General features: G+C 41.8%; 3 protein-coding genes across 27 annotated transcripts in view; 2 read left to right on the top strand and 1 right to left on the bottom strand.

Moving 5' to 3' along the window:
• LOC109474809 (kielin/chordin-like protein) overlaps positions 1 to 12,269 on the top strand; it is a 68,585-nt gene extending 56,316 nt beyond the window's left edge. For 24 of the 25 annotated variants that reach the window (XM_019775181.1, XM_019775177.1, XM_019775191.1 and 21 more), the window contains 18 exons: positions 776 to 866; positions 2,240 to 2,322; positions 2,773 to 2,866; positions 3,013 to 3,098; positions 3,465 to 3,555; positions 3,686 to 3,868; positions 5,448 to 5,545; positions 6,023 to 6,122; positions 6,278 to 6,366; positions 6,682 to 6,784; positions 7,164 to 7,352; positions 7,516 to 7,649; positions 8,888 to 8,962; positions 9,226 to 9,388; positions 9,924 to 10,071; positions 10,293 to 10,458; positions 10,577 to 10,757; positions 11,150 to 12,269. In XM_019775181.1, the coding sequence (XP_019630740.1) occupies positions 776 to 866; positions 2,240 to 2,322; positions 2,773 to 2,866; positions 3,013 to 3,098; positions 3,465 to 3,555; positions 3,686 to 3,868; positions 5,448 to 5,545; positions 6,023 to 6,122; positions 6,278 to 6,366; positions 6,682 to 6,784; positions 7,164 to 7,352; positions 7,516 to 7,649; positions 8,888 to 8,962; positions 9,226 to 9,388; positions 9,924 to 10,071; positions 10,293 to 10,458; positions 10,577 to 10,757; positions 11,150 to 11,334 (2,259 nt within the window). In that variant the 3' untranslated portion in view covers positions 11,335 to 12,269. The remainder of the gene's footprint in view (positions 1 to 775; positions 867 to 2,239; positions 2,323 to 2,772; positions 2,867 to 3,012; positions 3,099 to 3,464; positions 3,556 to 3,685; positions 3,869 to 5,447; positions 5,546 to 6,022; positions 6,123 to 6,277; positions 6,367 to 6,681; positions 6,785 to 7,163; positions 7,353 to 7,515; positions 7,650 to 8,887; positions 8,963 to 9,225; positions 9,389 to 9,923; positions 10,072 to 10,292; positions 10,459 to 10,576; positions 10,758 to 11,149) is intronic. The other variant, XM_019775168.1, reaches the window with a different exon arrangement.
• Positions 12,270 to 14,166: 1,897 nt separating this feature from the next.
• LOC109474878 lies at positions 14,167 to 15,266 on the top strand. Its single transcript, XM_019775341.1, has one exon. The coding sequence runs from the start codon at positions 14,259 to 14,261 to the stop codon at positions 14,727 to 14,729; it is 471 nt and encodes a 156-aa protein (XP_019630900.1). The 5' UTR covers positions 14,167 to 14,258; the 3' UTR covers positions 14,730 to 15,266.
• On the bottom strand, positions 15,103 to 16,811 carry LOC109474868 (collectin-12-like). The gene is made up of 3 exons (XM_019775330.1): positions 16,172 to 16,811; positions 15,603 to 15,993; positions 15,103 to 15,464 (listed from the first exon to the last, which is right to left on the bottom strand). The coding sequence occupies exons 1-3, from the start codon at positions 16,536 to 16,538 to the stop codon at positions 15,455 to 15,457; spliced, it is 768 nt and encodes a 255-aa protein (XP_019630889.1). The 5' UTR covers positions 16,539 to 16,811; the 3' UTR covers positions 15,103 to 15,454.
• Between the last annotated feature and the right edge of the window lie 240 nt (positions 16,812 to 17,051).

Below are 17,051 nucleotides of genomic sequence, written 5' to 3'. Positions count from 1 at the left end.
AGGCTATTATAGCACTTCCTCATAAATTATGCAAATGAGGTCATGATTTGAATAAATTATGTTTATTGATCTTCACTTCACTTCACTTAACTTCCAAATGTGGCAAGTATGAAATTGGGTGCAGCAGTGACAACTATGGAATTATAAGAATTTGCCATTAATCATGCAAATTAGGTTCTCATTTACATAATCTATATCCTCAGATGTTTTTCTCGTTCTCAAGTGTTTAATAGTTCTATTATCGAACAAAGGAGATTTATAGAATTTCCTCATTAATTATGCAAATTAGCTCCTGATTTGCATAATTGCCATCTGATTATGTCAAGCATCACTTCAACTACATACATGCCAAAAATCACGACAATACGTCAACCGGATCTTGAGTTATCGTCCTTCAAATTTTTTTCAACAAATGCTCCTGCAGTTCCAGAACAAGGCGCTAGGGGACCCAATCTCATGTCACTTCTTCCCTACCCCGAAAGCTATCTACCAACCAAAATTCGTGACCCTAGCATGTCCAGAACATGAGATATCAAAACCGGAAGTTCAGCTGCAGTACCTAGGAAAGCCGCCAGGGGGCCCAAAATCTAATCATTTCTAGGTCTCATGAAGACCTACCCTCCTACCAAGTTTCATTCCAATCCATCCACTGCTTCTCGAGTTATCTTGCTAAATTACACACAAACACACACACACACACACACACAGACAAACGCTACTGAAAACATAACCTTCTTGGCGAAGGTAATAATGAATAATAAATCTTGTTCTACAGAGATCTGGTGTTGTGTGCCGTGCGGTGACATGTGAAATAGAGTGCACCTTTGGGCTGCAAACAGAGGACACATGTTGTCCTGACTGTAGTGGTGAGCACCATTATTATCATATCCTAGTAAAACAGCACCAACCCTGGCATAGACAGAGGTGTGCAGGTTGAATACAACAGGTTGACTTTTCCACAGCATAGTGTCTACAGGGGCAGAAAGTTTTTGGCGACGCCTCAGGGGGGAGCCTAATGGTACAGTATTGTGTGCAGTTTGCAAGAATTCTAGGAATTGCACAGGCATTTTTTTCCACAGGAATGGAATGTCTACAGGCATGTCTGGGATTTTGCTGACACACATCTATGCCCACATTCCTACGTAGTGAAATTCCAGGAAACCCTTGGGACATGGTGGAAATTGTACAGATTCTCAACTGAGCAGACACATGCTGATTCACATCCCTGTCCACTTCCATGCAGCATTATCTAGCTCATATGGCTCCCATGATGTTCATGAAGTAAGCAGTAGGCTGTTGAGTTTTCTGAATTAGTGTAGAACGTTTTCCCCTTTATATCATCGACAGTCTTCAACTCTGCTGCATTTGAACAGGTACTTGTATATCTTTCTCTCCTTTTATAATAATTGTGAGGTTTATTGCAAATTCATGCCCGGAGGCTAAAACTATGTCTGAAGGGTTTGACTTCTCTCTTGTAAACTGAAGAAGACATATGTATATCTGTAAGTCTCCTTCTCAGCATTTCCCCAACATGTTCAGGCCGTCACAATGTTGATTCGGAATGCCACAAAAAGGAGTATCCATTGTGATCTAATACCGGTATGTCTTTAACACGTTGCAATAAAGTTCGTCTACGGGTATTTGTTGGAAGGCTTTGCTGTAAGAGGAGAGCATCCATTTGAAGGGAGTGTGAGGTTGTGCCCATTTGGACCAAGCATAACCAGAATTTAACTATCTATATACAAATATGTGTATCTAAAGGAAATCTACCTAATTCTGCTCTACAGGCGACATTGCTACTATTTCTAAATAGATATAATAAGAATTCTAGGAATTGTACAGGCATTTTTGTCCACAGGCATGCGGAATGTCCACAGGCATGCAGAATGTCCACAGGCATTTCTCTGACCCACATCTATGCCTACATTTCTGGAACCCTGAAGACCTGCCTGCCCCAGATGGTCCTACTTTCTGTGACCTCGGGGCTCGTTCACTATGCACTCAAGGGAGGAGTGTACTGTATCTGTCTAGACTTAAACCAAAGTCCAAGTACCAAGTCTTCCTCAAAATCATGAAATGATGGCAGTGCCATGCAAACAATAATCCTAACAGAAACCACCGTCGCCATGGCAATGTATGTTTTCATTGCCAGTCTTGTTACACTTTTTCCTGTTTCTCTGATTGTTATCTACATGTACAGTACATACACTTAAGTGCTTCTTATATTCCTGTTTCTCAGTTTGCGACTATGAAGGAGTTGTGTATCAGGATGGACAAGTTTTCCAGCCCAACGGAGATGTCTGCACGACTTGTACCTGTAAGGTGAGTTATGGGGGGATTTTCTGACTATCCTTATAATCCCGTCTTATATAGTGTTATTTAATCCCTTGCAAAGTTGCTTAGTTCAATGGTTTGGATGAAAAATTCTCATACATTTTTGGTTTTATTTACAGCTTGTGTTGTCTTGTGTTTGTAGTTGACTCAAAATCTAAAGATTCTGGGTTTGAATCTCTAATAGGAGGTCTTGATGTTGTGCCCTTGGGAAAGGCAAGTAGGGATCCATCTCAGTATGAGCAGATCAAACCTTATAGTCTGGTTTTACTGTACAAAACTGGTGTGGTACGTCTAAAAGCAGTTTACATGTTACTGTATGTGAAGCTAACAAATAGTGAAAAGAAACCAGATTATGAATACCTCCTGCATGCCCTACTGTTTTACTGAGGATGGAGTCTTCTAACAGAATTAACCTACAGATTCTGCTGTTGTGTGCAGGAGGGTGAAGTAGACTGTGTAACACAGACCTGTCCTGATCTCACCTGTACTGTCATAGAGCCTCAGCTGGGCAAGTGCTGCCCCAAGTGCCAAGGTAAGAACTTCAAGGATGTTTGCTGCAATTTTAATATTGGTTCTCATATTTACCTGAACTACATTTTTTACCAAAAAGAATACATCAAGAAGTTTAAAAAAGAAGTATTATGCCAGTTTGGTAACTAATACTGTTCCTTGTGACAGAGTGTGTGGATGATGATGGGATGAGATACACACATGGGCAGCTGTGGTCTCCAGCCAATGACAGCTGCACATCCTGTCTCTGTGCTGTAAGTACAAACACAACACTTGACAGTGCAGTCAGTTCCAGTCAAATTCCACAGAAACGTGTCTACATTACACACCAGCCATGTGAAGTAGTTTCAGCACCATGGAGAGGGTCAATTTTGAGTTGCATGCTGCTCAGTTGATGTTGTGACTTTTTGTATATCAGTAATTGCTGAAGCATTGAATGTTGTATATACTATTATAGATCACTTTACAATGTAAAGGTATTGCCTCTTAACATGATAGCAGTCAAGACATCTGGTCCCAGATCAATGTAAAATCTCAGGGTAAGTCTTACGGAAACTTCAAAACCACATAAAAGCTCAACAAACACTGTCTGACCCCAGACCTTGATGTTCTTTCTGTAGAACACTGAGATCAGCTGTACCACTATCACCTGCCCAGCTGTGTGTGACAAACCCACCCTGGTACCTGGCTACTGCTGTCCTGTGTGTGATGGTAAGTTTTCTTTCAAGTAGATGTAGAAAGCATATATTACATGGTCCAGTCTCTTTTTGACAGAGCGACCAAGAGAGCATATTATAAACTTAAGGCTGGCATCCAGGCTGAGTCTTAACTTGTTCCACAGGCTGTGAATATGACGGTACAAAGTACCAGGAGGGGGATGTGTTCAAACCAGACGACGACCAGTGTGTGGAGTGTCAGTGTCAGGATGACCAGCTGGTCTGTAGCACCATCGTCTGTCCCATCCCTGCCTGCAGTGCTGAGGAGACCATACTGGAGGAGGGTGCCTGCTGTCCTATGTGCAAAGGTGAGAACACTTTGCAGGGCTCGTAATACCACTTGCATGTGCAGGTTTGTACAGGTAAAATTGCAGCTGTGCAGGTATTTTTTTATGTGTACCTGCACCTAACCTGCACTGCTCTACAGTATGTACCTATAGCTGGATAATTTTCTAGGATACAGATTCACTTGATGCATGGCTTTTTTACCTTCGCCAAGAAGGTTATGTTTTCAGTAGCGTTTGTCTGTGTGTGGGTGGGTATGTGTGTGTGTGTGTGTGTGTGTGTGTGGTTTAGCAAGATAACTCAAGAAGCAGTGGATGGATTGGAATGAAACTTGGTAGGTGGGTGGGTCTTCGTGAGACCTAGAAATGATTAGATTCTGGGCCCCCTGGCGGCTTTCCTTGGTACTGCAGCTGATTTTGATATCTCGTGTTCTGGACATGCTAGGGTCACGAATTTGGTTGGTAGATAGCTCTTGGGGTAGGGAAGAAGTGACATGAGTTTGGGTCCCCTAGCGCCTTGTTCTGAAACTGCAGGAGCATTTGGTGAAAAAATTTTGAAGGACGATAACTCATGAACCAGTTGACGTATTGTCATGATTTTTGGTATGTAGGTAGTTGAAGTGATGCTTGACATACTCAGATGGCAATTATGCAAATCAGGACCTAATTTGCATAATTAATGAGGAAATTCTATAAATCTGCTTTGTTCAATAATAGAACTATGAAACACTTGTGACATCTACTTGAGAACGAGAAAAACATCTGAGGATATAGATTATGTAAATGAGGACCTAATTTGCATAATTAATTGAAAATGTTTATAATTCCATAGTTGCAACTGCTGCACCCCAAATTTCATACTTGCCACATTTGGAAGTTAAGTAAAGGTGAACATCAAATAAAGATAATTTATTCAAATCATGGCCTCATTTGCATAATTTATGAGGAAGTGCTATAATAGCCTTTTTATTATGATAAGGCTGTCATTGGATGGAGAATATGGTCAACTGATATAATCCATGCAAATGAGGCTCTTATTTACAAAATCAATGATTAAAATTGTATAATTCGTCACCCGCAAGGGTTAATGTGCTTTATGTGCTTTATTAAACTCCATTAGCGACACACAAGACATACAAAATCAAGTATGTAGCTAATCTTCCTGGAGTTAAAATACAATAATACAAATACACCACATCAAAATTACAACATTATTTACATACAACATTAGACTTAACATTTAAAAGTAACATCACATGTGCCTATCATCATGTGCCTATGTACGCATGTGCTCTAACAACTCCTGCCTAAACCTACTCTTAGTTGCTGCTTGTACCTCATGTGGCAAAGTGTTCCAAACTGTTAAAGATCTATAAATGAAAGTCTTCTTCAGGGCGTTCGTTTTGGGTTTCATTAAACAGTATGTGTTTCGGCTAGCATGACGTGTGTTGTGGCTGTGGTGGTAGGAGACAGGACATAACTGTTAACATCATTTGGCGAAGGTATGAGATCGTGGAACTCTTGTTTTTGGAATTGTGCAGATGCCCTGTGTCTGCAGTTGTGTGCTCAGATCCGACTTGTTGTCCTCACACCTGTTCCTCAGGTGAGATACAAAGGGCTGACTTCTGTGAGATGGATGGAGTCCGACATCCCAGTGGCACGTCCTTCAAACTTGACGACTGCACAAGCTGCATTTGTGAGGTACCTCACTATCAATACACTTTGAATAAGACAACAAATCAAAGGTTTCACACCTCCTTGAAATATGATTGATTTTGTGACTTTCTTGTCTAATTTATTTTCTATTCATTATTCATCTCTGTTCGCATCTAAGAATTTGTCCACTGACCATCCTGGCCAGCTTTTGGGACCTTTCTGTGTTTAACCCTTTGTACTCACCATATGCCATCACTCAACTGTACAAACACACAAGCAAGCACACACCCAAAACAATTCCCCCATACCCAGATGTAATAATCTGTTAGGCAATCTGTGTTCTGAAGATTACTGTATCTGTATTGTGCCTATTGTTTTGTGCCATGATAAATCGTGTTATAAAGTAGTTAAACAGCTGGCATGTACACCGTAAAGTGCACTTCCATGTATGATGGAGATACTTTGTAGATTTGAGAAGAAACTGGTTTGATTGGGGCTAAACAAACCTCCTGTCCTGTACAGAGTGGTAACTCTACCTGCCTGACTGAGACCTGTGGCACTCTACTGTGTCCTTCTGACGAGAAGCTAAGGCTCCCAGGGGAATGCTGTCCAATATGTCGAGGTTTGGAGAATCATATGTGATTTATAAACTTTGATTATCATGCAGACAGAGATCTTCATGCATTTTTCCTTTCCTGTAAACTTTTGCATAATTAAAGGAGCAGTAGCTGGTGTTTTCCTACATTGTGTGTTTTGAAATGTTGTTATTTTGTTCAGGACTGGCCTGTATGTTTGAGAATGAGATGATTCCTTATGGAGAGACCTTCACACCAAAAGGAGACAACTGTTCTGTATGTGTCTGCAAGGTAGGTCATGGTACTTGACATAGATAATTTTAAAACTTAACAGGACATATTGAAAATTTCAATATGCAATATGTTGTAACCACAGATTGACCTTAGGGTCAAGTTGGCAGCCTAAATGGTGTCCCTACAGGCTGGGAGAAACAGACTATACCCACACAGTTATTGTCCTATACATGTACCAGCTAAGGTGTTGTCACAACAAACTCTCAGTCTGTGCTGTGCCAATAAATTCACAAAAACTCCAGGTACTTCCAGGATGTTTGAAATGTCGTTACCTGCTGTTATGTACTTGTTTTTAATATTATCACCTATCAGGGAGGAGACCTGCCTGAATGTGAGAGGATTGCTTGTCCCTTACTGAAGTGTAACATAGAGAACCAAGTGTTACAGCCAGGCTCATGCTGTGTGGAGTGCACAGGTAAGTGACAGAAAAAAACAATGGTGAACAGACTAAGAAATATTTTATAGGAATTTGAATTGTGTAGAAATGTAGGATTGGAGCTGCAGTTATAAGATTTAATTAGGAAATTTTTTATCCAATGTCAACTGTCAACCTCTGAAGTTCATACACTATGTTGTGGTTTTCAAGACATTTTCAAGAAGTCATGCCAGCTGCAGAACTGATGACATTCAGTACTGTTAGAATGTTTCAACAAGTACACAAGGACATACCGAATTCTGCTAAAAGTCTGCTGGTTACATAGTCATTGATAGATAAATTACCTATTAGAAAATAACACCCTTCTCCCAACTTCAGTGTTCCTGACTATTTCCCATGTTGCCCCCATTGTTCACAGTGGATGAGTGGTGTTACTACCGGGGAGATCGGTACCTGCTGGGTGAGAGGTGGACAGATGAGTGTAATGACTGTGTGTGTGTCGGAGGAGACTATCAGTGCACACCCAGGACATGCCCCCCTCTAGTCTGTAACCAGGGTGAAATGCCGTTCCCTGTCCCAGAGGCCTGTTGTGATGTCTGTGTGCCAGGTATGTGTCATGAGCCTGCTACACATCAGCACATTATGCCTATCAATGACTAAGTTGTGTTGCATTGTTAACAGTTGAGCTTGTTTTGTTCTATTGTATGAGTTAATGCAGACTTATAGCTGTACAAATTTGCTCACTTGACTTGTGTTTTTCTGTTGCCCAGATTCTGGAACCTGCATTGTGTTTGGTGATCCCCATTACCGAACATTCGATGGGCGCTTTCATGATTTCCAGGGCACCTGCACCTACATACTCTCAGAAGATGGCGTGGATAATACATTTCAAATCATAGTGCAGGTAATAACAAAGATGATGTCTCACAAAAGTAGGTCTTCTTACTATCTTAGATAATCACCTCGGAGTCCATGTACGGAGGTATATATTTTTTTAAAGTATCTGTCCAGAAATGTTTCTGGAAGTTTAGGTCTATGGTCCCAGAAGGTGTCAAGAGGTCTCTCATTTCTTGTCTTCAATTTTCTGCCTTTGTCTGATGCCTTGACTATTGGGCCCAGTGGGAAAATGCTGTTTAAGAGGACTGATATTTTGATTACCATTATTTCAGACTTGGAAATGTAGGGGCATTTTCCCCCAGGAAACTTTGAAGGAGGATACCTCCAGAAAGAATAAATGGAAATACTAGTAATGACAGCTCATGTCCGTAGCTAAAGTAGAGATGTAGAATCTGATATCAAATTATAGAAATTACAGCTTAGTTCTGCATAGTTAACAACGGAATTTTAGGATCCAGTGTTTTCCATCTTTAAATTTATTAGGAATTTGATACATCTGTATTAAGTAATGTAGAGTGGGCAGAACATTACTTGACATCAGTTAATATAAATTTCCTGGTATGCAAAATGTAACTGACTCTTTGGGAGCTTTAGGAAGTTCCCACGGGTTTCTTGACGGATGAAATAGAATGTACTGATCTGTTGCAAGATGAGGGTAGATTATTTGAAAAACTTATCACCCCATATTTGACTTGGGATATGCTGTACACCCTTTCAAATGCTTCCTTTTTGCAGGTCGATGTATTATGTACTCCCCTTAGACCATTTCCTATGTTGTGTATTGTTCTACAAGAAGTGCATGTTACTAACACAGAACTATCCAAGGCAAGAATTACACTTCCCAGACGTTTCCTTTATAAAAGCATAATTAAGAATATCTTTGTTTCATTGTATAATCTTAACTTATGCTTTGGATATGGAAAATGCTGTCTGGGATTCAATATTACATTTGGGCTACCCAGTGTGTGGTGACTATGTCACATGGGTCTGGTTCCTTGTGCTGTCACATGGGTCTGGTTCCTTGTGCTGTCACATGGGTCTGGTTCCTTGTGCTGTCACATGGGTCTGGTTCCTTGTGCTGTCACATGGGTCTGGTTCCTTGTGCTGTCACATGGGTCTGGTCCCTTGTGATGTCATAGTCCCACAAAGGTGCTTCATCTTCCACCAGCCCTTGATGTCTGACTAACATTTTCACCTCCTTTCCCTAGAATTGTAGACTTGTCTCATCTGGCTTGTTCTCTCCAGAATGCTCCTCGGAGGCAGTTGTATGTCCCTCTCCTGGGAGAATGCCCTGGGCAGGGCTCGAGTACCACGGTAGGGGTATGTATCCGAGTCCTGCTGCGACATCGCTTTGACAGGCAGTGACTTTAGCACAAGACAGGAGCGCGTTACTGTCTCCCTGCTTTCTCATGACATGTTCCCCCCTCCCATGCCTCAAAAGCCTGCTCAGCCTCTGCATTACAACACGTGATCTATGCAACATGTAACCCTGATCCCTGAAAATAACCCATGTGTAGAATATCCAGGGACATGAAGTCTTGTGAAGACAGTATATCAGACAGCGTGTATTTTTTTCCTTGCAGAATGATGGGAAGGGGACATATGCAGTGTCATGGACCCAGCTTGTATCCATTCACCTGGGCAGCAACACAATAGACTTGCTGCCAGGCCACAGTGTCTTTGTGAACAAGGAGATTGTGGAACTTCCTTATGCAGTGGAACCTGTCTTCAGTATCCAGAGAGCTGGTAAGGTCCCTGTCACATGCGTTGTAAGAGTGGAACTTGAGGGCATTGTTGGGATGGTCGTGCATTATCATACAAAGTTCAGCTGTCTTGTTACAGAAAAGGCTGCGTTGAGAAGGGCTCACAGTTTTGTTGTGTGATTGAATGATAATGCAGCCAACTTAGACCCGATTTACATGAAGGAAAGGATTTCACACACAAGTTTCTTTTCACACAGGCAGAAGGTGTCATCATGATGCTCATTAGAACTAAACTTTTTGACGTGGTATGACACTACAGGTCCTTTTTACATCTATTAGCTAAAAAGTTGTACATCTGTGTACATATGACTAGTCATTGTTTCTCCATGTAAATTAGGTTAGGAACATATACTGTTCATAAGGATGTCACCCTTGGAAGTAAGCTGTAACTGTTGTAATTGTATTATCTATATTAGTTGCACTGATTATGAATAGAGCATGGGGGCCCGATTCGTCCCCACGCTTTTGTCGTGGGGAAGTGACAGAGTGTTTAAGTTCCCCCTACACGTTGTCTGCAGGGGAGTATGTGGTGATGACTGCAGCCATCGGCATCAAGGTGTCCTGGGATGGAGAACACTTTGTGGAGGTGGAGGCTGCGGGGTCCTACAGGGGAAAGCTGCAGGGCCTGTGTGGGGACTTCAATGCCTATCCTGATGATGATTTGAGGTCTGTTTTATTGAAGGCAATAGATCAATTATTGATAATTATATAAAAGCAGAACATCTTGTCTCTCAGCAGTTCAGAAGTTCATTTTTATCATTCCATTATTGTGTTGTCATGCATGTACACTTGTTTGTACCTGTATTTGGTATTTCTGTAACTATACATACTGTAGATGTTGTCCTCAGTCTTCTGTTATAGTTCTGTATCGTCTATCTGTCCCTCAGGATGGCCAATGGGAATACTGCACTGACTGCCTCTGACTTTGGCAACAGCTGGGAGATTGGAGAGAGGCCAGACTGCTCATGTCGTTATGGGAAGGAGATCAAGCCTTGTGAAAGTGTCTCGTTAGTTGCACAGATGGAGGCTACAAGACAGTGTAGCATTCTCAAGGTCAGTAGCTTCCTCTCACCTAGATGTGTCTGTCAAGACTGTACCATGAATGTATGTCTGTACTTTTTTTTACCTGTGTATTATGCATGGCTGATGCTCTTTCTCTCTCTCTTTACAGAGTGAGATCTTCCAGCCTGCCCATCGAGTTATGGCCCCTGAGCCATTCTTCGATGCGTGCAGATATGACCTGTGCGCGTGTCCGGAGCAGGACCGCTGCTTGTGCGGCATCCTGTCAGCCTATGCTCACGAAGCCGCAAAACAGCAAGTTATCCTGGACTGGAGGACCAACAGTTTATGTGGTATGATGTTGTCATCTAATGTAAAATTATAGTTAGTTGTTGTAAAATGACCAAATCATTACCTATGGGTACATGTACGTATACATGTAGTTTTCAATGTGTTTGTGTGTGTGTGTGTGTGTGTGTGTGTTTGCTTGTGTGTCTGTAGGTATTTTAAAGCTGCAGTAGAGTGGCAGGGAGCGTAACCACAGATTAACAGGAAGGTCCATCCACACAATTACTGCAGGTCACTGGGGGTATCTACTTTGGTCACACCAACCTGATTTGATTGGTCCAGAGTGGCCTTCTTAGGGCAGTTTTGACTGTACTTTGAGATGTTTTCCTGGGGTAGACAATACTTGCTTCTTAGTGTTTCCTAGTACCATTCTGTCTCTTTTGTTGACTATTTGCAGGCATTTCATGCCCAGAAGGTTTCCAGTATGACGAGTGTGGCCCATCGTGTCCGCAGACGTGTGATAGTGTCTCCTCCAGCACAGATAAGTGTCTACAGGCCTGTGTTCCCGGGTGCTTCTGTGCTGCAGGAATGGTGCTACACAATCTCCGCTGTATTTCTCCTAGTGACTGTCCCACTACATGAGAGCTGGTAGACTTTCACATAGCTCTCTGCCTTTACAGTCTGTCTTATATTTCTTACAAATGGAAACAGCTGAACTACGGATATAAGATTTTAGATACAGTAAATTTTAGCTTCTATAGGTACATGTAGAGAAAGTCTTAATGCATTCTTACTTGACAGCGAGTTCACACCAAAAAAAGGGTTTTGAGACTTTGCATTGCTCACATTTTGCTGCCCTTGCAAAATATGTTACTATCATGGCTGAAAAGCATAAATGTGTTTTGGGTGCAAATTGATTTTGGGTCTGAACCTTACCTCCTGGTAAGTGGAGTTACTATGCCAAACACTATGGATTATTGTGAAAATCTCTGAGTCAGTACTAGGATTTTAATGTCAACTGCAAGCCCCGATTATACCCAAGGTTTGTCTCTTTTTTATTACATCAGTCGCTTTGTTGCAAATTTTCTAGCAATTGCATGCTTTTACCCAATGTGAGGTTGCCAAACTTTGCGCATTACTCTTGCCAGGCAACAAATATTTTTCCCTTACTTTGTTTTCTTTTACAAAATTTGGAGAGGTTGAAGAAAACAAACTCAGTGGTGCTAATGGGATCACATCCTTCCTTCCTGTACTCATCTTGTGTCAGAATTATTCCCTGGAAGAGACAGTTGCTAGACTCAAGTCCAGGCTATGCAGCCCTGAAATGAAACCTTAACTGAGATGTTATCAGGGCAGCATCTTATAGTCATTTGAGATCATTTGTTATGTTTTCCTGGTAAACAGTCATTACTTGTTGATTAAGTCTTGACTGAATCAATTCATACTCCATTTGGGTAGCAAGACAATTTTAATTCTAATTGTCACAAAAAGTTTTTATGTAGTTTCTGTGGTATATTTGACGTGTGGCCTGAGGAGTTTGTTGTGTAAAGTGATATAGAAATTTCCTTCTGTAACTTTCATATTTCATATTTCATATCTATAGCTTTTTTTATTTTAATTTTTGTATCAAAGTGTGCTGGAATGGTGACTGTAAGTTCATTTTTAGGGAGGGGGTAGATGATATTAGTAAGGTGAACTTGTAATATGTAAGCAGTGAGTCTCCAACAGACTCTAATGTATTCTTTTTTGTACAATGTATATTGACTTTGTAAGAATAAAAGGCCATTTCTTTATATAGACGTTTTCATAGAATGGCCACTAATGATATTTGTGAATCCCATTTTTACATCATATACCACGAGAATGCAAGTGACATATTTGTATCAGGAATTACAATTCAACAAACTCATAGATCAGGCACACTGCTGTGTGTGTGTGTGTATGTGTATGTGCATGTGCGTGTATGCATGTGTTTGTATGTGTTTCTGTTTGTATGTTCCGTTCATGTGCCATTTGACAATGTATGTATGACTGTGTCTGCATGCACGTGTGTGTGTCTGTGTGTACAGTTTCAGTTCAACAAACATGTGCCTCCCATTTGTATGTTGTCAGTACTTCAGCAAGCAACCGGTCCAGATGACCAATGCCTGAGAATGTGACAAACATGACTGCATTTGGTCAAAAGGTGTGTGAAAGTTTTGGCTGATGGTAACAGGAGACCATAACACAAGGCATACAAATGTATCATAAATCATACCCCAATTGATGTACATGATGCCAAACTACAGTATATGTCACTTTAACTGTTCTGTTCATGGTACCGTAGTTTATCAGTGTAATCAGAAGCCTTATCATGGAGTGATACTGTAGGAAGTTTTTTAAATATCCCCCAGATGACAAAGCCTTGGAGATACTTGGTGTTAAACTTTAAGGAATAAAATACCATGTGAAACTTTTAAAAAATTCTTTTTTGTCTTCTTTAGCTTCATAGGTTGTATCTTAATACTGAAGTTCTAGTGATATACTAGTCCCTTCACTACAAACTAATAATCAAATCTGTCCATGATGCCAAACACACCATCTACACACATATACAGGCACTAGGGTACAGTACAACCTATGCTCATACCTGGCCCTGAACACACCATCTACACAAACATACAGGACACTGGGGCTCAACACAATCTATACGCATACCTGTCCTTGGTGCTGAACACACCATCTATCCAGGCATTATAGAAATGCCTAGTTAGCAATTGCCTTTTCGTGTTGGTTTATATGATAACGAATGTTGTCTTTGCATCATACTGGTACATGGTTGTGAAATATGTGCTATACAAGTCATTAGACAATGAATTTGCATAACGATCGCTGACATGACGCTCATAAGAATGTCCAGTTGTGGGGAAGTGAAGTGAAATGACTGTCGTATCAAACGTCAGTATTCTCCCTGTCCCTGTTCTTTATAATGCCGTCTGGTACCGCGCGGGGGGAACTCGGATATATTTATGGCAGCTGCTGGCTATCACATCACTTTACAACATACAGTACCTTCACTTCCCGACAACTAGATATTTATATGAAGTTAGGTACTTAGTATGACTTCGGTGATCGTGGTTTCTGGCAATGAAGAATCCGCGGTGCTTTCATTTGCCGAGTACGCGTGGCAATATAAAATAGAGATGTGTTGAAGCGCGTTTACAGAGAAGCGATCAGTGACACATATATCATTCCGAGGGCACGCGCGGTTTAACAAGTCTTCTGAAAATATTACAGAATGTCGGTATCTTTTCGGACCAGACAACTTTAATCAATTTGCCGAGTATTGAGGGCAATCAAAGTTTAGAGACGTGTTCGGGAGCTTTGACAGACAACCCGCCGGATCCTTTTCATCATTTCCACTTTCCCCTCCCCGACGGTTAACAATGCAGCACTCAAACATAAAAACATACCGATGGCCGACTGTTCACACGTTCATTTAACTCAGACAAGTAGAGGGCATAGCATATAAGAAGTGGTCTCACTGCCAACTTCATTCATAGTGCGAAATCTTTCCATGCGTCATCATGTTGAAGTGGCTGAAAAAGGCGAGCCCGTCGTTGCAGCGTCCTACCAAGGAGGTTAAAAAAGAGCGAGAGCGGCCCAACTTTCCTGTTCCCAATACGTATGGACTGCCCAACCCCGAGGACACGGAGGATCCCGAGGCAACCGCAGCGGCAAACAGGGAGGTGGCGAAGGTGATTGCGGAGATGGCAGAGGCAAGAAGCCGGAAGAGGAAGCGCGGGAACTACGGTACTTACACCCCAGAACAGCGGGCAAAAATCGCCAAGATGTGCATCGAGGTCGGGCCTCAAAAGACGGCGGACCACATGTCAGCAGAAGTCGGTCGCCAACTCAACGAGAGCACCGTCCGGTCGATCAAGAACAGCTTCAAGAAAGAAGTGGAACGCCTCGGTACCTGCGACGTGGGAAAATTTCCACGAAGACGGACTGGACGCCCGCTCAAGCTCGAACGACAGTTGACAGTACATGTATGAACACATGCATACAGAACGCCGCTAGGTAGTGTCAGTTTGCCATCACCATTGTTAAACTTGATCATGACTAATTGCTGTGTACAAAACGTTTACCATTTCATGCAAAGCCAGTTACTTTGGGTACTTCCAGGTCATCATCATCAGATATAATCAATGCAAACGAGGACATTATATTTTTTATTATTTGTACATGTATAATCAATGACAAACCTTTATCAGTTTCCAAACTTCTTGTTCACATTCATCATTGACTCCACATTTGAAACAAGAAATCAACTTGCTGCGTGTTGTACAACAGAGGCATATCACATTTTCATTTTCTCAAAGATGAGTAAGCATTAAGTGGATTACCTTTTAATCTTGTAATGATCATGATCATGCGCAAGTCTTTGGGTTTTTTCTTTCTCCGGTTGAAATGTATATACTACAGTATAACCCACGGAACTCTTCTATGTTGACAGGTTACGGATGTGCCAAATAATGTGTCACGACTTCTGTAACAATCATCTCTAATAAAATCTAAGATGTTGGATTGGAGCTTCCAGGTCGTCAAATATTTGGCAGCCCGCTTAAAAATACAGTGAAATGTGAAAATTAAATTAAGAAATTTCTCATCACAATCACACTTGGCTTTTCTGTTACAAAATGTATAAGAACATCAAGAAGTACTTCTTTAATCAGACTCCAGATTTCAGTAAGACCGCGTTGAGTTCTACTGCGGACGGTTAGCGGGTCCTGCAGGAAAGATAAACTAGTTTAGAAGGAATATAGAATTATGTATTTTGACATAATTCACAGTTATAATGTCAGAAGTATACTAATGAGCATCTTTATTAGAATGATTCCAATCAATGATAGGCTTGCATGACGTACCTGGTTGGAGTGACTTGACAGATGAACTGAATAGAGTACATGTCACAGTTCAGGACTTCCCATTTGCCTTTCCGGCCTTTGGCCTTGGCGTAGGAAACGCAACCCCCACCATCCGGTTCTCCCGGAGCCCATGGGGTGAACGACGTCCCCAGAGCAGAACCATCCACCCACTCGAAACGGCCGTGTTGCTTGCGCAGGCCGATCCAGAAGCCATAATCGTCCACATTCGTGTACAAGTCGACAAGAAAAGCGTTGATCTCAGCGTCTCGGGGCATGGCGAGGGTGCCGCCGTCTTTACGACAGGTTGTGGCCGCTCCGTTGAAGTTTTTTGCTTTCTCGAAGACTTTGAAGCAGACTCCACTCTTCTTTGTGTAACCTCCGGGACAAAATGCTATAAGAAAGATTAACATCTTATACACAGAAAGACACTGGACGGTTATTCCTTTCGCTTTTGGGGAGGTTCAATTGTTTTCAACGATAAAAACCAAATTAAGAGCTTAGAGAGGTTTAAATGTCAAACATTATAAATGATTATTACACACTGCTATGGTGGAATATTTGTTTATTACACGTACGTTCAGCCGGTTCGGTAGAGCTTGGAGACGCTGACATGCCGGCTGGACCAGGCGGCCCGACGGCTCCCTTCGGTCCACGTGGTCCGGGTGGCCCGTCCTTTCCATCAGATCCAGCCGGCCCCCCGGACCCCTTTTCTCCCGGAGGTCCAGGAGGCCCGGCAGACACAGGACCAGCCGGCCCCATGGCTCCCTTTTCTCCGGGAGGTCCGGGAGGCCCGACAGACACAGGACCATGTGGTACCATTGGTCCCATTTTTCCTGGCGAAACGTTTACCACAAGACAAACGCCGTTACAAACGCTAACAAGAATCCGTAGGACACAGATCTCCGTGAAGTAATCACTGTGCTCGTGGATCCTCATAGATAATGTGAACGATGCCCTGATTTACATGGTTCATATCTAAAAGTGTTCATTTTTTCAACTTCACTTCCAAATGACATAAGAATTGAATTACCATCATTTACCAGTAAGGAATTATAGGGTTTTCTTATCAATTATGAAAATTATCTCATTTACATAATTACTGTCTATCCATATTCCCCTCTACATCAGTTACATATGTCACATGTTTGAGAGTCCAATCATGAAATGCAGTGGATGCATAAACTTTCGTCCATAATTATACAACAATCTATGTACACCACACCAAAATTATGACGATCCGTCAATTCCCTTTGGGGCCATTCTCTTTCAAACTCTGAAACAAAATCGGCCGCTGCTATACACAGACACCCAAAATGAAACATTTGCTTGGACATCAGGTATAAGCGTGACTAAGATCTGGAGGAATGTTCGACAGGCCAAACACAATTTGCTCTATTAACAGCTGTGTGGACTGTTCCACATCTCAAAAGTTGGAGTGTATCCTGGTGA

Source organism: Branchiostoma belcheri, unplaced genomic scaffold (genome assembly GCF_001625305.1).
Source record: "Branchiostoma belcheri isolate BF01 breed outbred unplaced genomic scaffold, Haploidv18h27 scaffold32, whole genome shotgun sequence".
In the NCBI taxonomy this organism is placed as follows: domain Eukaryota; kingdom Metazoa; phylum Chordata; class Leptocardii; order Amphioxiformes; family Branchiostomatidae; genus Branchiostoma; species Branchiostoma belcheri.
The sequence above is the reverse complement of the archived record's forward strand: the minus strand, read 5'-3'. Positions and strand labels throughout refer to the sequence as shown.